General features: G+C 65.6%; 1 protein-coding gene across 1 annotated transcript; it reads right to left on the reverse strand.

Moving 5' to 3' along the window:
* Window positions 1-597: 597 nt before the first annotated feature.
* Window positions 598-19435, reverse strand: FASN (fatty acid synthase). The gene is made up of 42 exons (XM_082441988.1): window positions 19292-19435; window positions 17198-17335; window positions 16254-16406; window positions 14821-14994; window positions 14406-14606; window positions 14169-14291; window positions 13968-14083; window positions 13743-13877; window positions 12641-13103; window positions 12368-12555; window positions 12090-12279; window positions 11346-11440; window positions 11079-11213; window positions 10771-10974; window positions 10507-10622; window positions 10086-10258; window positions 9822-10013; window positions 9660-9740; window positions 9358-9543; window positions 8993-9172; window positions 8713-8916; window positions 7771-8075; window positions 7068-7460; window positions 6817-6981; window positions 6602-6720; window positions 6362-6516; window positions 6004-6207; window positions 5681-5831; window positions 5416-5594; window positions 5211-5330; window positions 4888-5010; window positions 4555-4778; window positions 4275-4476; window positions 3988-4139; window positions 3784-3875; window positions 3424-3575; window positions 3085-3330; window positions 2655-2843; window positions 2153-2383; window positions 1820-2040; window positions 1634-1732; window positions 598-1544 (listed from the first exon to the last, which is right to left on the reverse strand). Exons 2-42 carry the CDS (start codon window positions 17322-17324, stop codon window positions 1155-1157), a joined length of 7548 nt encoding a protein of 2515 aa, XP_082298114.1. The 5' UTR covers window positions 17325-17335; window positions 19292-19435; the 3' UTR covers window positions 598-1154.
* Window positions 19436-20588: the final 1153 nt, after the last annotated feature.

Here is a 20588-nt window from a genome sequence, read left to right on the forward strand (position 1 = left end):
CCTCTGCTGTTGGCCCAGAAGCTTCCAGCCCAGTGTGTCCACCTCATCCCTCGGCTTGGTGAGGTTGATGCTCAGGGGCCTCCCTGCCCCACTACTTCCTTCCATGCAGCCTTCATTCCTTCTGCCTAAACCTGTGTGATGGTCAGTCTCCCGCTGGACTAGGCCAGTTAAGCAAACACTCACCTAGGTGTTGCTGTGAAGGTATTTGGTCCGTGTGCTTCACGTCTATGATCAGGTGACTTCAAATAAAGTTTACTCTCAATAATGTGGGTGGGCATCCTCCACTCAGTTGAGGCCCAGGAGAGAAAACCTGAGGTTTCCCTGAGGGATATGGAAATCTGGCAAGGGTACCCTAGGGGGTACCCCACAATTAGGCCAGTGGATTATCAGACTGCATACCTGTCTCCTCCTGGTCAAGCTTCCCTGATAGAGGGGCCCCTGCCTCAAGGTGTCCAGCCTGCTTTCAGAAGCCAGGCGTTGCCCCCTCCCTCCTGCTGGGAGCAGAGGGTGGTCTCCTCCAGGCCACCAGGACTTGGCCAGGACAGCGCAGGCTCACAGCGCTGGTCAGGGAGGAGGGAAGAAAGGATGCCCAGAGGCCAGAGCGCACGTGCGGTTTAATCGTGGGGAGGCTCCAGAGTAGACAACATTTCTACCAGGTTGGTGTAAAAATGAAACAGGGTCCAGACATGGTTCTTTACACAGACAATTACAGTAAATTTCAAAATCCAAGCAGCAGTTTGAATGTTGTTTCTTGAAAAATGAACACAGACGAATAGGGTGGGTGCCCAGTGCCCGGGGCTGCTCCGCTCCACTGCCGGCATCATGGGGCCCCGGCCCGGCTCCCGTGCGCCGGCCTCACAGGTGGACCAACCGGCGTCTCCCTGGCGACCCAATAAATAGGAGAATCCAAACGGAGAAACGACAAATGGACCTGCATGGCAGAGCCCGCGCGATTCAGGAAGCTCGGCCTGGCTGGCGGCTCAGCCGACTCTTCACAGACCGGGCAGGTCTCCGAGTCGGCGGCGCGGGTCCCAGCCCCGCGCCCAGGGCAGCCGGGGTGGGGGGTGGGAGAGCGGAGGGCGCTGGTCCTACTGGTGGCTGCACGTGGGGTGCGGGGGCCGGCGGGGTGGGTCCCACATGCAGGACCCTCTGGCCTAGCCCTCCCGCACGCTGACACGTGGCTCGGCCAGGGAGCTGTGGATGATGCTGAGGATGGATTCCAGGCCGCTGCCCTCCAGCAGCGTGCGGTGGTCACCCTCAATGACGTGCACGGACACCTTGCCGTCGCACACCTGGGACAGGTTGTAGTCAGCGCCCAGGTCCTCGCCGTAGGTGCCGCCTGTCTTGGCACGCAGCAGTGTCACGTTGCCATGGTAGGTGGCCTGTGGTGTGTACTTCTCGGCCGCCCGCAGCTTCTGGTAGAAGGAGCGCGCCGCGAAGCGGACGGCATGGCGGTCCAGGCCCGCATGGCTCTGTGCGATCAGCTCCACGGCGGCCGCCACGCGCTCCTCCAGGCCCTCGAGGGGCAGTAGCGCCTCCAGCACCTGGAGGACAGGACAATGAGTGGCGCCAGGCACATGAATGGGGGGCAGGGGTGTCGGGAGGCCCGGCCACGCGGTATCTGCAGACTCACCCTGCCGTGCTCCGCGTCAGTGAACTGCTGTACGAAGAAGCACATGGCCTCGGCCTCGGCCTCCGCCTCGCAGCCAGGGGTCATCTTGGCGCGGTAGCTCTGCAAAGGGAGGAGGGGCTGCTGCAGTGGCGGCACAAGGGGCTGGGACTCCAGACCTGGCCCCAGGGGCGCCGTTGCCGCCCTCACCTGCGTGTAGGCCAGCACGTAGGTGTGCGAGCCATCGAACAGGAAGAGGCTATTGTTCGTGGGGCCGGCGCTCTGCTGTGCCTGCAGCTGTGAGCACATCTCGAAGGCCACGCAGGCCCCATAGGAGTAGCCAGCGATGCGGTAGGGCCCCTCGGGCTGCACCTGCCTGATGCACTCGATGTAGTAGGTGGCCAGGCTCTGGATGCTGTCCAGGGGTGCAGCTGCAGGGACAGCACGAGGCTTAGCCCTCGTCTGGACGTGCACGTCACCCCCAACCCACTGGGGGACGGAGGAGGCCCGCTGTGGGGACGGCCCCGCGGGACCCTGACACACCTCCCGTGCACTGCAGGCCGTAGGTGGGAATGCTGAGCTTGGCAGCCAGGCTGTGGAACACCGTGATGGAGCCCTCGATGGGGTGCACCAGGAATAGGGGCCGCTCGGAGCTCTGCACAGAGTTGAGCGGAGTCAAGGTCGGGCCCTCAGGGTTCACCAGCAGGGTGCTCAGGTTCAGCTGGGCCTGCTGCCGGGCCGGGCTGTCCTCCTTGGGTGTGGGGGCCACCAGCTCTGTGAAGAGGGGCAGATGCCAGGGAGGGCTGGGGCCACATGGGGTCCCCTGCTACAAACCCCCAGCATGCACACATATACACGCACACACCTGACTGGGGCTGCTGGTGGCTAGGGCAGGAGGTGGGTGGGGGCACTGGGCTCCCACTGAGGGTCTCTCAGGACGGGGCCCGATGGACGAGCCCTGACCTGGGGACGGTCCAGGCTGCTCACAGGCCAGCAGCACTGAGAGGACCTGTGCTGCTTCGGGGATACCCCTCTCCACACCTACCATCAGCTGTGCCAGCCTGCGAGGAAAGTTCCTGCAGCTTCCGGAGTGTGAGCTGCTGGATTTCGCGCATGGACAGCACCCGGTCATGTTCTCGCTCCAGCATCTGGCGCACCTCCACGCCCATGAGTGAATCTAGGCCCAGGTCTGCCAGTGAGCTGTCCAAGTTGACAGTGGCCAAGTCACGGATGCCTGGGGAGAGGCACTCAGTTGGCAATGGGGGATGGGCCTTGGTGGGTACTCTACCCTGGTGGCTGGGTCTTCACAAACCATCATCACTATGGTCACGGCACGCAGCACCCACCCAGCTCTGCACAGACCACCTGTGTCTCTCCCTCCACGAGCAAGCCGGCATGCCCCCTTCCGCGGCCAGGGAGACCAGACTCAGGGGAGCTGAGTGTCTGCCAGTGGGGGGTGCAGGGTGCTTCCTCACCCAGGATGTGAGCCACAGCCTTCACCAGGTCCTGCTGGCTGCCGCCGTCACCGTGGGCTGCGGCCTTCTTCTCCGCCAGCACAAAGCTGCTCAGGACGGGGTGGGGCTGGTTCAGGAAGAGGTCCAGCACCTCCATGCAAGAGATGATGCGTTGGGGCAGCGTCCCGCCAATGACTGTGTCGTTGGTACCCATGGTCTCCAGCACGACGCCCACATCGCCAATGGCGCCCCACTGCACGGCGAGGCCTGCGGGTGAGGGAGGGTGGGGGGCTGGGGTGAGAAGGGGCACAAGTGAGGGTGGCACCGCAGGAGTGGGGGAGGAGGGGCGGGCAGGCCCACCTGGGAGGCCGTCATGCCGGCGCTTCTCACATATGCGCTCCATGGCGGAGTTGGCGAACCCGTAGTTGGTCTGGCTGGCGTTGCCACGCCCGCAGCTCACCGAGGAGAAGACCACGAAGTAGTCCAGCTCGGGGCATGCCTCGCGGGTCACCCTGTGGGTTCTTGAGTCACCCCCAGCCGGCCTCCCCAGCCCACCGGCCGACATGCGCAGGATCCCTGGCTCGCCTGCCAAACCGCCTCCACTTCCCCGGACCCTTGGTTCAGACCCCGGCAGAGGCCTGTGGCCTGGTCTCTGGACAGCAGTGTGAGGGCCGTGTGGGGGAGGGCTGGGAGAAGGAGAGAGAGAAGGGAGGAGCCCACCTGTCCAAGTTCAGGGTGCCACTGTACTTGGGTTTGTTGACGTCCTGGAAGAACTCAGGGGTCTGGTTCTCCAGCATGGCGTCTCTCAGGACCTGGGGTGAGGGGATCTTAGCACCTGCCTTTGCCCCAGGGCTTTGGAGGGCTTGCTCGGGGCGGGGGGCTTCCCTGGGCAGCTGGCTCCAGCCCCTTCAGAGCCGTCCTCACCATGGCCAGGTTGAAGACGCCTCCTACAGGCCCAAGCTGGGTGGCCTCAGTGATAAGGCTCCGGGCACCATCCAGCGAGTTGGCGTTGCTGGTGGACACCAGGACCTGCACACCCTGGCGTCTCCACTCACGGACCTGCCTGGCCTGGTAGCCTGCGGGACACAGATGGTGGGGATGGGCAAATCAGGGCTCTGGCCCTAAGCCCAGGTGCCCAGAGAGCAACATGAGGGGGAGCTGACTGAGGCCTCTCCCACCGCCCCACCCTCGTGCTCCCTGGGGCCGGTCACCTGTGCGGATCCCGGAGCGGGAGGTCAGCACCAGCTTCTGGGCCCCTCGCAGCATGAGCCACTGGGACAGCTCTAGGCCGAAGCCACCCAGGCCCCCTGTGATGATGTAGGTCTTGTGGGCTGCGCAGTAGGTCTTGGACAAGGCCGCCGTCAGGGTGGGCTTGGTCCCTTGCAGCACCGCCTCCTGCTCCTCCTCGCGCACCTGCAGCCCAAGCAGCATCCCTGTTCACACACTGCCGGCAGGGGCCGGAGCTGGGGGTGCCTGGGGCCCCCTACTCACCTGGAGGACCACTTTGCCGATGTGTTTGCCCTGGGCCATGTAGCGGAAGGCGTCCTCCACCTGGGTCTTGGGGAACACGGTGCGCTTGAGGGGCTGCACCACGCCGTCCCGGATGCCCGCCTGCAGCAGCGCCGACACCTCCCGCCAGGTGGCGCTGTCTTCATCAAAGATTGCGTCCAGCAGGATCCCGTGGAAAGTCACGTTCTTCAGGAAGATGGCCATGCCTGGACAGGTGGGCACGTGGGGGCCTCACCACTCAGCTGACAGCCCACCCTGTGGACCCCCGCTCTGCCCAACAGCCCCCTGCCCACCCGGCCTGCTGCCCAGCCTCACCCAGGGGGTGGTTGTTGGAAAGGTCAAATTTGCCAATTTCCAGGAATCGACCATGCTGGGCCAGGCACCGCACGCTGGCCTGCAGCTTCTCTTCCGCCAGGGAATTCAGGACGAGGTCAACACCTTGGGGTTGGGGGGCAAGAGGGGTCCTCACAGTCAAGACCACTGCCCAGCCAACGTGGCACAAGTCCGGAAGGCCAGACCCTGTCCCTGCCTGGGCCGGTGTCTCCTCCAGCTTGGCCGGAGAGGGGGGGATGGGAGGAAGAAGGAAGGGGCTGAGAATATGGGTGGATGGTGGTTGGCTAGTGATGGGAGCCACTCACCCTTCCCGGCCGTGTGCCAAAGCACGTGCTGCTCGAAGGACGTGTCCCGGGAGTTGGCAAAGCTGGCTTCGTTGAGCTGTGGGAACCTGGCCTGGAGGTATGCCCGCTTTTCAGCTGACCCTGGTGGGGAGAGACGCTGCTGGTAAGTCTGGGCGTCAGGCGTTGGAGGGGCAGTCCTGGGCTCTGGGAAGGGCTGTAGGCTTACCCACGGTGGTGAAGACGCGGCAGCCCAGGCTGAGCGCGATGGCAATGGCGGCCTGACCCACACCGCCCGAGCCCGAGTGGATGAGCACTGTCTCCCCAGGCTGCATGCGTCCGCGCACTACCAATGCGTAATAGGCTGTGGTATAGACGACGGGCACTGAAGCTGCCTCCTCCAGGGTCCTATGGGCACAGCGCAGGGGTCAGTTCTGGCCTGACCCCTGGCCACATCCATGTTGGGCCCCAGGTCACAGCCCTGACTGACTCACCAGTTGGAAGGCACGTCCCACAGGAAGTCCTGAGACACCAGAATGGAGGTGGCCAGGCCTTCGGCGGGCACCAGCCCCATCACACGCTTGCCTCTGGCATCTCGGCCGGAGAACTCCATGCCCAGCATGCAGTCTCGAGCGACCCATTTTCCTGGGGGCAGATGGCGGATGAGGCCCTTATCTCCCCAGGAGGACCCCAGTGTGTGAGCTTGGGTTCGAGGAGCCTCTCAGGTTCCTGAGCATTGCGGGGTGAGGACCCCCTCTTCCCAGGTCCTGGCCCCGAAGGTCTCTGTTCTGGTCCCTCCACTGTGTGCTGCCTGTACCTGGGATGGCATCGGGGGACAGCTTGCCCGTGGCCAGCATGATGTCTCGGAAGTTGAGGGAGGCATAATAGATGGTACAGAGCTGGACTCCAGAGCCAGTGGGCTGGGCGTGGCGCAGAGGAGAGCAGACCCAGCGGATGGAGGAGAGGTCCCCTCGGGTGAGGATGTTTACAAAGGCGTGCTCCGTCTGCTCCTCTGGCCGCTCTGTGGGTGACAGAAAGTGGAGCTGCCACAGGGTCACGTGCAGCCCTGGGCTGGGCAGGGCTTCCGGCCAGGGTCCCCCTGCCCTCTCCTTCTCAGCCCACCCAGCTGCGAGGTGAGGAGCCTGGGGGGGCAGGGTGGCACATTGGGGGCTCACCCTTTTCCAGTGGGAAGTGGCGGAACGCCCCCCAGGCCCCGTCCCGGTAGACGTTCATCACCAGGTCCCCCTGCAGCACCTTCTGCAGCTCCAAGGAGTTTGGGTCCATCTCAGGGATGGGGGATGTGCTACTGAGGTTGGACACCAGGACGCACCTATGGGCAGCCAGACAGGTGAGGGGAAGCTGGGGGGGGCTTGGAGGGCAGGAGCAAGGGGCATGCAGCTCAGTGGGCATCTCACCGAATCTGGTGCCCGCCAGGCTCTTTTCGGAGACAGTTCACCATGCCCACGACACCTGAGGTAGTGCAGCCAATGGCCATGAGCCACACGGGCCGGGAGGAGTCGTCAGCCAGGATGTTCTGTAGAACGAGGGAGGGGTTGGCTTCTGGGGGCTCCCCAGGCCCCAGCGTTAGAGCTGCGTCAGTCAGGCCTGGCCAGGGCTGGGAGGGACTGACCTTCAGTGAGTCGACCCATCCGAAGCTGGCGTCCTCCACGGACAGGAAGACTGGGCTGTCCTGCGGGGCCGGCCGGCGGCACAGGAAGAGCACAGAGCCGTAGAAGGACCTCTTCAGGGCCACCAGGTGCAGGGATGCCCCGGTAAATAGGCTCTCCCACTCGTCCTGTGCGTTGCAGGGGGGGTCAGTGCTCAGCAGCCTCCTGGCCCCTCCCCATCCCAGCCCCTCCCCATCCCGGCCCCGCCCCACACCTGGCTCAGGAGGTGCTGCCCCCCTTGATGCGGCTCAGAGCAGGTGAGAAAGGCGACAGTCTCCCCCAGGGAGTAACCTCCGAGCAGCGTGTGCAGCAGCAGGAAGCCTCCCTCCTTCAGGGTAGCCGCCATGTTGCCGACGGCCGTGGCCGGGTCACCAAGGGTGGCCAGGGCACAGTTGCACACCAGGAGATCAGCCCTGCCCAGGCTGCTGGGGGCCGGGTCCACAGGGTCCCACTGGCCCTGGGTCAGGTCGAGCTGCTGCAGCTTGGCTTGGGCAGCCTCCAGGGCCTGGGGGTGGCGGTCAGTGGCTATGTAGTCCAGCTGCATCAGGGGCTGGGTGTTAAGCAGCGCCGGGATGCGGGAATACAGTCGGCCGTCACCAGCCAGCACCTGGGGTGGAACAGCTTCTTGGATCAGCTGCCACGGGGCAGGCGCACCCACCCCCTCAGCTGGGCGTCTCCCAGAAAGACCCACCCACCAACTCCGCTGAGGCCACTGGCCAGCGCTGCCCTGTCCACAGCACCCGCGGAGCCCACCTCAGTCCCTTCTCTGTGCCCCTTCCCCTTCAGTGTCTGAGCGGCCTCAGCACCATCTCAAGCTGGGCAACCTCGTATCAGAGGGGCCCCGGCCCTCCTTATGCTTGGGGCTGCCTGCGTCTGGGTCCACATGCACAGTGCTTGCCTCTGCGCTCGGCACCCACCTCCACCACCTTCATTCTGAGGCTGGCCGTGTTCTCCAGGGCAGTGTCCACGCACGCCTTGAGTGCTGGGGAGTCGAGGAGGCCGCTGAGCAGGGGGTCGTCACACAGCAGGGGCCTCTCCTGGGCCAGGACCTGGCCCAGTTCCTGCTGTAGGTTCCCATTGAGTTGCAGTTGGCAGGCGGTGGCCAGCAGCCGAGGCAGGCCCTGCTGCGGGGCCTCCCTGGGAGCCTGGGCACTGTCCAGCCCGGGCACCACCATCTTCATCCCCTGCTGGGCCACCTTTGTCTGCAGTGCCTGTGCCAGCCCTGCGGAGGAGAGAGACGGGTGCTAGGGAAGAGCCTCAGCTGGGCTGGGGTTCCTGAAGGTCCCCCAGCAACTGGTGTCTGCCTGGAGCAGGGACTCGGAGGTAAGCAGGACCCACCGCCCGGCTCTGCCCACTGACAGCAAATAGAGGGATGGAGTGGGCAGTCCGGTCCTCCAGGGCTAGAAACTGGCATCAACCATCGGGACCACTAGGTGGGTGAAGGGCTGCTCTGCCTCCCACCCAGGTGTGAGCCCCACAGAGGGTGGATTCTGCAGAGGGCGGGTTCAGTGCCTTGACAGCCCTGCTGCCCCTCCCCAGCTCCCCCCACCCATCAGCTTGGGTGTGAGCCCTGTGTAGGGAGCTGTCTCATGGCATTACGCCTGTGCGGCTGGCTGGGGGCACAGATAGGAGGGAACAAATCTGTCACCTATGTGTCCTAGGCCTCCTCTGAAGACATCAGCTCTGGGCGGGGGGAGCCAGGCCTGGGGGCACTCATGAGGGGAAGGCAGATGTGGGCTCCACATGAAGGAGGGGCTGTGACGGGGCGATGAGGGGAGGTGATGAGCTCCCCTTTGCCAGACTGGGCACAGGAACTGGGAGTTGGACCCCGGGATGAAGGGGGTGGGCGCAGGCCTCACCCCTGCACAGCTGCAGCTCCTCCTGCAGGGCCAGGCTCCCAGCCAGGCACCCGCTCTCCACGTGCGGTGTGAAGCAGAACTTTTCCAGGATGGGTGCCAGCTGCTCCTGCTGTCGCCGAGGGGCCACCGAGGCATGGAGCCTCGAGATGTGGACGCTGCCGGCCACTATGCTGTTCAGACACCTGTTCACTACCACGTCGGCCACTGCGGGGATATGCTGGGTAAGTGTGGGCAGCACCTGGCGCAGGGACACAAGTGTGCGGGGCCAGGGCAGGGCTACCTTGTGTCTCGCCCTGCAGCGCATACAGCTTCTGCCGGTGGGTGGTGGGGTTGATGTGGATGGCGGTGATGCGCGTGGGCAGGCGCAGGTTGCGATGGCCCGGGACCAGGAGGGACATTTGCAGCATGGTATCCAGGAAGGTCACCCAGTTGTCCTTCCACAGCAGCCGGCCTGTGTTACCTGGGATGGAGGGACCGTCAGCTCGGCCAGGTTGGGTCTCTCCCCCATTGGGCCCTCTCCTGCATGTGGCCGCCTCACACCAGCAACTGCCTTCCCTTCACCCGGCTTGGGCATCTAACGCTGGGCAGCAGGAGTTAGCCCCAAAGCACGTTCCTGGGTATAAAGTGCGGCCTCCTTGCACCCACCTTCGAGGTTGGCCTCGAGGATGCCCTGGAAGTGGGGGCCGTAGTTGTAGCCCCGCAGCCGCAGCTCCTTGTACACGTCGCTCTGGCTCAGGTGGATCGCAGCAGTGGGGTCTACAGGTGTGGGGTCCATGCCATACTGGTTGTCAAAGAGCCTGGGATCGGGGTCCTTCCACTGGTGTATCTGCCCTGTGGGCAGGGGTGGCAGAAGGGCCTGAGGGCAGGGCCGGGCTGAGCTGGCAGCCAGGGTCCACCCAGAGACCCCCACCAGGGACTCTTCAGCCTGGGCGGGTGCCCCTGCTCACCGCTCACGATCAGGTTGCCGCTCTCAGACACCTCGAAGGTGCACGAAGCCTCCAGAAGCCGCACTTCCAGGGCCACGGTCCCTGCAGGCAGCAGGGTCAGAGGTCAGCAGCAGGGGTCAGCAGGCAGCACTCCCGCCCCGCATCCTGAGCCGCCTGCCTCACCTGTCTTGGGCAGGATGGTGGCCTGGTGTAGCGTCACGTCCTCGAACACCACAGGCACCTGCTCCATGTTTTGGTCCAGGGCTCGTGCCAGCGTCTTCCAGACCAGGAATAGGTAGCCAGTGGCGGGGAAGATTACACGGCCGTCGATGCAGTGATCCAACAGGTAGTGGTCAGGGGTCTCAGGGCTGGCATCTGTGGGGCATGGGCCTTAGTGCCAGCGACCAGGAGGAAGGAGCCGCCCCCGCCTGCCCGCATCTCACTCACCGATCTTATAAACAGTGACAGAGGAGCAGCTGGAGCCGCTGGGGAAGTCCTCCACGGCGGGCACATCCCAAGTCTGGCTGTGGTCCCACTTGATGTGGGGGGAAATGAGGGGGGTCCCCCGGGGAGCCGGGAACTCCACGGGTGGGAACAGACCGTTGGGGTTGATGTCAATGCTGGAGGGTGGAGAGGGGAGATGTGAGGAGCACACGTGTCCCCGGGACCACCCTGCTATACCCACTGCCGACCCACTGCCAACCCTTCTCCCCTACGAGCCCAGGGATGACCGAGACAGGGTGGGGTGGGGGCTGCAGCGAGGGTGTGACGGTGGCCCAGCACCCACAGGCCCACTTCCTGGGGACGATCTCAAGGCCAGCCTGTGGCTGAGGGGCTCCCAGGGGTCAAGCAGGGAGAGGGGACACACCCCATCAGGTGGAGCCTGCCCACGTTGCCGAGGAAGAACTCCAGGTTGTCCCTGTGGTCCTTCTTCATCAGCGGGATGACGGTGCAGCTGGACTTGAGGCCTCTCTTCAGGATAGCCTGCGAGGCAGAGACAGGCTGGGCCTCCCTCTGACTAGCTCCCACCCACCCCCACAAGGCCACACAGAGCCCGGCCAGCCTGCCTCCCTGCCATGCCCCCAACCGCCATCCCTCCCGGACCTGACCATCCTGCCCCACCAGCGCGCACCTGCAGCAGGGCATGGGGGGCGATCTCCAGCACCACGGCGTGCTCAGGCACGTGCCTCAGTGCCTCTTGGAATAGCACGGGGCTCACCAAGTTGTTAACGTTGTACTCAGCTGAGAACGTGCGGGCCAGGCGGCCCTGCCACTGGCCCTCGGGGATGGAGGTACTGAGCCAGCACGCGGAGCGGGGCCGTGGCTCCCGGATCACCTGCGCATATGGCCAGGCTGGGTCGGCGTGAGGGAGCTTGGGCCCGCCTGCCTGCCTGTCCTCCGGGAAGCCCCCGCCAGGCAGCCCGTGGGGCAGCAACCCACCTTCTTGAGGGCCTGCAGCAGCGCAGGGGCGATGGAGTCCATGAAGTAGGAGTGGAACGCTATGCCACCTGTCCGCACCTCCTTGGCAAACACACCCTCCTGCTTCAGCTGCTGCACGAACTCGGACATTGCGGCCTGGGGTGGGGGCGGGGAGGGGGCAGGGGCGCTGGACGAGCAGTCCTAGGCCTGTGCCCGCCTCCCCATGCAGAGCTCACCCTGAGGGATAGGAGGGGACTTGGGGATGAGGCCTCGCCTCCCAGGGCCCACCTGAGGTCCAGAGATGGTCACAGAGTCCTCGGAGTTGTGGCAGGCAGGCACGATACCAGGGGGGCAGCGCCGCTTACACTCTTCCCAGGACAAGCCTGAGGGCAGAGACAGCCTCAGAAAGTGGCCACAGGGAGCTGGCACCCTCACTCGGCCCCTCCCCAGGGGGAGGAAGACGCTGCCGGGGTGGCCCTAACGACAGAGAGCGGCACCTTTACGAGGCGCTTTCACCCCTGCCGTGTCTGATCTCAGGCAGAGGTGTCGTTAATGCTACCCCACAGGCGGGAGCCAGTTTCGGCTCGGTACTGACGCCAAAGGCTCCTACGTCTGACCAACCACAGAGGACCTTGGCCTCACTCTCCTGCCAGTCCCTCAGGCTTTCTCGGGTGTCCTCCCATCCCCAGCCCTGTCTGCCTGAAGTGCGAACAGGCCCACTCCTTCCCCTGCAGCCCCCTAGGGGTTTAGCTCAGGCTCATGGGAAAACCAGGCTGGCCTCTACTGATGCCCATGGGCAAGTGTGCCGAGCACCAAGGCCATCAGGCTCAGGGAGGCCATACAGGGCACACTGGAACAGGCTGGCAGGGTCGCTCTCACCCTGAAGTGAGGAGGACGGTGGCTGGCGAGTCACTCCAGGACCTTGCCTCTGCCCAGCACCAATGTCGAAGGTGCCAGCGTAGACGTCCCCTCCCACGGAGACCCTCAGGCCCATGGGTGGAGTGGGGTGGGGGAGCACAGGGCAACACCTACCCACAGCTGCCATGGCCCCGGGCGGGATGTTGGCCTCCTTGATGCACTGGGCCCTCCAGTAGGCAGCGAGGACAGCCTCCTCCTGAGAGAGGCAGCCGTCGGCGTAGCCGCAGGCTACCTCGCCCAGGGAGTGCCCAATGATGCCGTCAGGCCGCAGGCCCATGGAGGTCAGCAGGTCTATGAGGGCAATCTGGGGGAACAGGGTACGTCATGCCAGTCCCAGGGATGCCAGGCTGACCGCCCTGCCGGCCCGCTCACCCCAGACCCCAGGGGTGCACCTGGATGGCAGTGAGGCTCACGAAGGACTGGACGGTGTCATCAAAGGTGGCCTCATCTGTGCTCAGCAACAGGTCCGACACCTGCAGTCCCAAAGGCTTCACGGCCTCGTCTGAGCGCAGGATGGAGTCGCGGAAGCTGTCCAGGCGCATGAGGCTCAGCCCCATCCCGCGCCACTGTGCGCCCATCCCTGTCCCAGTGAGAGGCGTCAGGGCAGGGCTGCGCGGCCCTGCCCCCACTGCCCTCGGGGACAACCTGGGGAGCCAGGGGCTCACCGGAGCAGATGAACCAGAGCGGGCGCTTGCCAACCGGCACCTGGTGCACCTCCTGGTCGCCGCCCTGGCCGCCCAGCACAGCGTAGCCACGAAAGGGCATGGTGGCCATGGGGGTGGCTGCGATGTCGTTGAGCATGCTCACGAAGGCCAGGTCCTGGCTGTGCTGGAGGCCCTGCTCCAGCAGGCCCTGCACAGCCTCAAGGGTGCGCCCGCTGGCCCGCAGCAGACGGGGCAGGGCAGAGTGCGGGGCAGGCGGCGGGGGCAGCTGGGAGTTGGGCCGGAGGATGACATGCACGTTGGAGCCGCCGAAGCCGAAGGAGTTGATGCCCACATTGCCCCCGAGAACGGGCAAAGGCCGGTCCACTACCTGCAGCTGCCCGTCTTGCAGTGCTGGGATCTGGGGGTTCGGGCTGTGGAAGTGCAGGTTGGGGGCCCAGACCCCATGCTCCAGGGACAGCAGCACCTATGGGTGCCTAATGGTCAGTGGGGTGGCCAGCCCCGGGCTCCCTGCCCTGCTGGTCAGGGTGGGCTTCAGGTACTTCCCTTCCTGAGGACACTCTGAGGGCCACCTGCCCACTACAACAGACTTCCTTCCCCCAAGCCTTGCCCAGCCCCAGTGCAGTGGTCTGGTGACCAAGCCGCAGGCCCCTTCCCCTCTCGGCCTTGGGCCTCACCTAGGGCCCCTGCCACCTCCAGACTAATGACCGTGGATCTAGACACAAAGGTCCCTCAGCCAGAGCCCACCCCAGGTCCCGATCTAAGAGCTGCGGACAGGTGGCTACAGTGACCCAGGGAGCCTGAGCAGTGGTGACTGGGATGCTCTGGGTTACCAGTTGGTCAGCAGGCCATGGGGAAGGGCAGCCCCGGAGAGGTGGGGCCGCCCCGCTGCTTCCGCACCCTCTGGCTTGGTCTCTTGTGGAGCAGTACTGGGCAAAATGTCTGGCCTGGTGAACTAAGGCAGGGAATGGCTACATGCTGGCACCCTGCTCTCTGGGTCTCAGTGGCCCACGCTCCACAGCACAGCCTGTGGGGATCCTCCCCCGACCGGGCAGCAGGAAGCTGAGGAGGCAGGGGCAGGATGGCCCCAGACCCGCCCGCCTACCTTGACCAGTGCTGCAAGCCCCGAGGCGGGCTCCGCGTGCCCCATGTTTGACTTGGTGGACCCGATCAGCAGGGGGTCCTGGCGGGTGGCACACAGGGCCCGCGTGATGCTGTTCAGCTCCTGGGGGTCGCCCACCTGTGGGGGACTCAGGGACGTCAGGACTCCACCCCGGCGCCTCTCTGGCATGGGGTGTGGGGTGTGCACAGGGCCAGGCAGGGCTCTCACCTTGGTGCCAGTGCCGTGGGCTTCGATATACTCCAGGGACTCAGGGGTCAGCCCAGCAGACTCGTACAGGGAGCGGATGAGCTGCTCCTGCACCTCTCCAGAGGGGAAGGTGACTCCTATGGGCGGGGCCAGGCCTCAGCACACCACCAATCACCTAACCGTCTGCAGCCCCACCCTCACCCTGCCCGGGCCCGCTCCCACCTTGCTCTTTGAAGCCGTCAGTGTTGGTGCCAGCATTGAGGATGGTGGCATACACCCGTCGGGCCAGGGACTTCTTGGTCAGCAAGACGGCCACCACAGCCTCTGCACGGCAGTAGCCGTCCCCTGGGGGCAGAGGGCACCTCAGGCCTAGGAGCTCAGGGCAGAGCTCAGGGGCTGGTGTAGGGTGAAACGGGGGCTGGGGGTGCTATCCTGTGCTCCCACGCCCTCCGCCCTCACCTGCTGCATCAAAGGACTTGCAGGAGCCCTCAGGGCTGAGCATGCCCAACTTCATGAACTGCACCGAGGTGTTGGGCTTCAGCAGGATGTTGATGCCCCCCACAACGGCCGCGGGGCACTCTCCACTGCGGATGGCCTGGTAGGCGCTCTGCAGGGCCAGCAGGCTGGAGGAGCAGGCTGTGTCCAGGGCAACGCTGGGCCCTGCAGGCAAGGGCATAGTGCAGCTGTGGGACTCCCCCAACCTTGGGGCCCTGGCAGCTTTAGCAGGTGCCCTCCATGTGGAGCCTATGACACCGGGACCTCGCCCCTGCAGGCCTTCCTCGGAGAGGGGAGGTCAGAGTCTGGAAGGTCTCAGTTGCCGTCCGGCCCCACCCTGCCCCAGTCTGAGGCCCAGAGGAGCTGTGTGTGCACCCACCTTTGAAGTCGAAGAAAAAGGACAGGCGGTTGGCCATCATGGCGCGCTGGCAGCCCACCATACTGTAGCCCATGAGGGTCTCAGGGTCTCGACTCAGAGCCTCTGAGGCCTCAGAGCTGCTCACACCCACCCAGACACCGGTGTTCGTCCCACGAAGGGAAGCTGGGTTGATGCCTGTAGGAGACAGAGGTCAGCCCTAGCTGCTGTGACGCACCCAGTCCACCACCCAGCTCTGGGAGGTGAGGCCTTGTCTCTCAGCCTCTCTGGCTTGGGTGAGAGGAGGCTCCATCTCAGCCTGACCCTGGAGGGGACGAGGTGGGCCAGGGAAAAGAGAGCAGAGCCACAGTGGGGCGGCCAGCCCAGGTAGGGCTGAGAATGGATAACCAGGTCACAAGGAACCGGGGCCCAGGCACGGGCGGGGTGCCAGGTGAGGCTCCAGGCTCTGGGTCAGGCAGCGGCCAGAGACAGCTGGAGGTGGGGACAGAGGGCAGCATTGTCCCTAGGCTACTCCCCTGGCCCCTGGTGTTGCTGGCAGGGTCTGGTGAGCCCTGAGGGCGGCCTGCCCTGGGCGGGCCAAGATAAGAAGACAGAGAGAGACAAAGGCCGAGTGTCCAGGCTTGGGAAGGAGGGAGGGACACTGGCCAGCCCCTGGGGAGCAGCATCCAAGGTCTCCCGGTGGGGCCTGGGCAGTGGAAAGGCCTCCACTTTCCCCTACCAGGGTCCTCTCACCTCCCCTCCACTCCACCCCAGGCAGCACGTGTCCATGACCCCGTCACGCTCAGTGTCAACCCCAGAGACTACTTAGCATCTGCTGCAGGACAAGAGACTGCAAGGTCAGGATACCCACCCTGTGGACCACAGGTGGGAGCAGGCAGGCCCCAGGTTCCCCCTCAGAGCTGAGCTCTCACCACTCACCTACTGAGGGGCCTCACCCACATGGCAGCCTCCCCTCTCCCACCTGGCAGGACTTCTATGTCCCTGGTGTCCCTGGGACAAGTCTGTGCCCCAGGACAAGGGGCAGCTGGCCTCGAGGCACTTGTCCAAGGCCAGACACAACCTGGCGGAGGACAGTGTGGAGGGCAAGAGTCCTGGGGCCAAATCTCACCTCCTACTCTGCCTGGCACCCTGCCCTCGCCCCCAAGATCAGCCATGCAATGGGCAGTGAGGTAACTGGGGCATTAGGACAAGCCTGGGACACCTCTGGTGTGCACTTGTGAAACGTGACCTGCCCAAGGCAAATGCCTCCCCAGCCCATCGGCCCCAGACCAGGACTCCGCTCCCTCCTCAACAGCTTCTATGTTTTGGATGTTTTGTTATGAACACGTGCTGCTCTTAGAAGCAAAATGGAGAAACGCTTTCAAGAGGGGCAGCAGGAACCCCAGGGATGGGCCCTCAGAAGTCCCAGGTTGGCTGTCAGCCTCCTGATGACCCACCTCCGTCCACAATGGCCTCATAGGTGACCTCCAGAAGCAAGCGCAGCTGGGGATCCATTGTGTTCGCCTGCTTGGGGTGGACCCCAAAGAAGGAGGCGTCAAACCGGGACAGGTCCTTCAGCTTGCCTAACCGCCGGGGCAGGCCATACAGTCCTGTGGAACACGTGCAGATGGAGGGGCCAGCCACAGAACCTCACAGCCCCGAGTGACTGACAGTGGCGTCCCTGCGGCAACAGGGAGCCAAGGCTCCCTGGGATGAGTGGGCCCACTTCTGAGAGGGGGCCCTAGGGGCAGCCTCATGGGTGGTGCCCCAGAGCACAGCACTGGGGGGGGAGTGCCCCCTCCTCCTACCCACCACTGTCCTGTCCCGGCTGGAGACCCCCTGCCTGGCCTGCCACTGGCCCCAGAGGCTGAGGCCAGGCCAGGCTCCGCCACACTGACTCACATCTCGTAGATCAGGTAGAGCCGCTCTGCAGAAGAACCTACTGGGCGTGAGGGAGTCAAACCAGCTTCCTGGGAGAGCCTGATGTCTTATCTGACAGTTTGGGACACGTGGGCCAGCAGTGGCTGGCCAGGCTCTGCAGGGACCAGGTGGTGGGCAGTGGGGCCGGAGGTGCTCACCCACCTGGCCTGGCCCTGGATCTGCCCCCTAGCAGCTTACCTAGCTCATCTGTGAAGTGGGCAAAGACCATGCCCAGGGCCAGCCCTCAGTCTCCTGCGGACTGGAGTTCAGTCCCTAGCCCACCGGCCAGAGGCCCCAGTTTCTCTCTCGCCCTGAGCCTTCTCCTGGCACCATCTCGCAGGAAGAGCCCGCAGCGTGGCCTCACCTTGGGTGACCGTTGGCTCTGCAGGTGGGACGGGAGCTCAGGCCAGAGCGGGCCTGTCCTGGTAGCTTGGAGACTGTGTACCCAGCGGCAGCGAGAGGAGAACCCAGGCCCACTTACCTGCCTTCCACCGCCTGTCATCATCCGTCACCATGTCCACACCGCCGATGAGATTGGCCCAGAACTCCTCCAAGTTCTCCGACTCAGGCAGCTTCCCGGACATGCCAGCGATCACCACCTCCTCCATGGTTGCTCTCTCTGCAGGGAGGGTGGTGTGGGGGTCTGGACACTGGTCAACCTCAGCTCCCACATTCCCAGTCTGCAGCCTCACTGGAGGCCCAGCTGCTCCCCCGGCCCCAGCTTCCTGACCCCCCTCCTCCATCTGGCCCACCCAAGGGTCTGAGAACAGCAGCTCAGAAAGCCCCACAACAAAGATCCACATGGCCAGCTCCTGCGCTGTGTGCCAGCCGGGACGGATGCCCTGGGTGAAGTATGTGTACGGTGGTTGGGAGGCGGGGAGTCCACTCTGGTCCAGCCTGCCTGCACCTCTCACTGGGAGTGTTGGGCTCTCTGGGCATTGGCCCTGGCCTGGGATGACCCCAAAACGGCCCTGCTGCAACTCCCTGCTGCAGTGGTCCCAGGAGGGGGCCTCACAGTGGGAGGCAGGCAGGGCCAGCCCAGAGAAGGGCCCAAACCCTTCCTAGGAAGGGGCTGCCTGGCCGTCAACCTATTAACAGCTGGCTAAGGGAATTTAGCAGGTGAAGGAGAAAGGGCAAACATGGGGGTGAGAAGGGGCGCCCACGCTGACTGGCCGACTCTGCACTCAGCACCCCACACTGTCCTCCATGCTGGGGCCAACGGCTCGGGCACTGAGAGTGCCAAGGCCTGATGGGGCTCTGGAGCAAAATTGGTCCCTGCCCCACAGTGGACAGACCCAGCCTGTATGGCCGCTCCAGTGAGCTCCGACCTGGAGAACTACTCCTGGTCAGGTGCCAGGCAAGTGCTACCCAGACCCACACACCTGCACAGGTTGAGGCCTCAGAGTCCTGCTTGCCAACCTCCAGGCAGCCTGCCTGCCTACCCAGACCCAGGTCCCCAAGGCGCCAACGAGGGAGCCTAGGCTACCCTGAGACTGTGGGTCCAGGATGGAGGCTCCTGTACAGCCCCTGAGGAAGGGGGCAAGGCCAGGGTTGATCCTGCACACTTCCGCCAAGGCTCCAGGGCCTCATGGCGCTAATGACCGCTGGACTCGCCAACCAGCGGCCCTCCAGCGTCTCTCTGAGCAAGGGAAAGCACAAGCAAGTGGAGAGAGCGTCTTCCTTGGGTGCCCTGATCGCCCTGCTGTCCCGGCAGAGAGGGAGCCCCCTCCCCCAGCGCCAAATAAAGAGCCCTTTGCCGCCCCAGAGGCACCAGCTCCCGGGGCGCCTGCTTCTCCAGAAAGCGCCCGCTCTGTTCTCCCCCTACTTGCTATTCACGCGGAGTCCGGCGGGACGACGCAAGGGGGTGGAGACCCCTGCAGAGCGCACGGCCTCGCATGCGCCGCCGCGAGGCTGTACGGGGCAGGAGCCGCTCTCCCCCCAGAACTTCGGGGGCTCGGGGCTCCAAACGGAGCCCACGTGGTGGGGAAGCCGTCCTCATCCGGCCCCGCGCTTCCTCCACCCACCACCCTCCTTTCTTCTTAGGCCCTCCGGTCGGCTGAGACTCGGCTATCCCGCACCCGGAGGTGGGGGGACGCCGCGGATGGAGTGGCTCGGCGGCCTGGCCCAAAACGAGGCCCTTGTGGGCGGCGGGAGCTGGGCGCACAACGGGAGGCTGGGGGCTCCTACAGGCCCTCGAGGGTCCGCAGCCGCCCGGCCCAGCCCAAGACCAAAATGGCTGTTCGCGGCTCTCTTGGGCGTCCGCCCCTCGCCATCCGCCCACCTGCCCCGCCGGGCCTGGGGCATGCCGCGAGGGCCTTTCGCCGCCCGGCCTCGGGCGCCCCGTGGGGCTCGAATATCCAGACCGGGGGATCGGACCCCGAGACCAGGGCAGGCTGTGCGGGGCGACCCCTCACCACTGGCGCGCCAGAGGACGCGCGCCCAAGGCCGGAAGATGAGGGCCGGCGGCGCCCCCTCGAGCCTGACCGCACCACCCACGCCCCGGCCCCTGCCCGGCCCCAGGACTCCGGTCCCCGGCAACCAACTCCAGACCCCGGCCCGGCCTGGCCGCTCGTACCTGGTCTGGGCGCGGGCGGTGGCGTGGGCGGCGGAGGGAGAGCGAGGATGGAGCGCGCGGCGGAGGGGAGGCCGGGCCGCTTCCGTCTCTCTGGCTCCCTCTAGGCCCGCGCCGGCGCTATTTAACCGCTGCCGTCCCCGCGCGGACACGCCACATGGGCTGACAGCTTGGCTGCGCCGCCCAGGCCAATGAGCGTCAGGGCTGCGCCCCGGGACCAGGCGCGCCGCCGCCAGTGGGGTGATGCCGCGCGCCGCCGCCGGACGCCGGGACTCTGCGCGGGGGCGCGCCAGGGGGGCGCCGGGCTGGGGACCCCGGGACTCTGGGGGCGCCGGGGCGGGGCGCAGCGTCACCCCCGCCCCACGACTTCCCTTCTGCGCCCCACGCCTCCCGGGGCCGCCCCCACCCCGGGGGCCTCGGGGGACACGTGTGCACGGCGCGCAGTGGAAACGGGACGGGGCTTGCTTGGGTCACTCTGGGGGTTATACTGGGGCCACACTGGGGGCCGGACGGACCCCCGGGCCTAAGGACTGAAGGGCCGGCGTCCGGGCCGAGCAAAGCCGGGCCGGGGGCGTGGCTCGCTCTGCAGCCGCAGCCAATCGGGGGCCGGGGGCGTGCGCGCTGGACCAATGGCGGCGCGCGAGTGGGCGTTGCTAGGCGATAGGGTGATGGGCCGGGCGGCCTCTGGTGCTGCGCGGGCCGCAGCGGGCGAGGGCGGTCGTTGACCCGGCCGAGGGCGCCCCGCGCGGGGTTACTGCCGGTCACCGCAGCGCAGCGCGGCTGGTCCTCCCTGCCTCGCCTCCCAAATTCGCAAGGCGGGCGCGGGAACCGGGGGGACGCTCCCGAGGCCGGGCGGGGGCTCCCCGCAGCCGGCTGCGGGGACGGGGCGCGGCCATCTGGCGAGCGGGCTCTGTACGGACACCTCTTGGTGTGATTTGAACAAAGGATTCTCCCTGGGCAGAGGCACTCGCGCGCGCACGTGGCCATTCTCACCCGCGGGCGCGCACACGCACCGGCGGAACTCTGCGTCTCCGCTCACCGGCGCGCCCTCCTTTGTAATTCCCCTGCTCAAATGTTTACCGAATTTACAAAAAACCCTTAACTTCCAGACCAAAAAGAAACAGACATCCCGTCTTGGGGTCAAGTGAGAGTCCAGGAAGACGGCCCTCCCAGCCTGGTGGCCACGCCCTGCACCGCCCTGGCTACCTTCTGGGGCCACAGACAGACCCTTGTGAGGCCAGAGGAGCCCTGGCAGTTCCCTGGGGCTAGTGCCCCGCAGCCTCATTGTCTTGAAATCAAA

The sequence above is a fragment of the Balaenoptera physalus genome, assembly GCF_965194825.1.
Source record: "Balaenoptera physalus genome assembly, chromosome: 20".
NCBI lineage: Eukaryota > Metazoa > Chordata > Mammalia > Artiodactyla > Balaenopteridae > Balaenoptera > Balaenoptera physalus.

Bases quoted from the DNA above. Each gene is read 5' to 3' on its own strand.
- FASN (XM_082441988.1), bottom strand. From the start codon at position 17,324: ATGGAGGAGGTGGTGATCGCTGGCATGTCCGGGAAGCTGCCTGAGTCG. The intron at 13,878-13,967 runs GTGAGAGCCCTG...AGTCCCCCACAG, and splicing joins CCCACGGCACTGGCACCAAG to GTGGGCGACCCCCAGGAGCT. The intron at 4,140-4,274 runs GTGACCGGCCCC...TGTGTCCCGCAG, and splicing joins CCGCTCCGGGATCCGCACAG to GCTACCAGGCCAGGCAGGTC.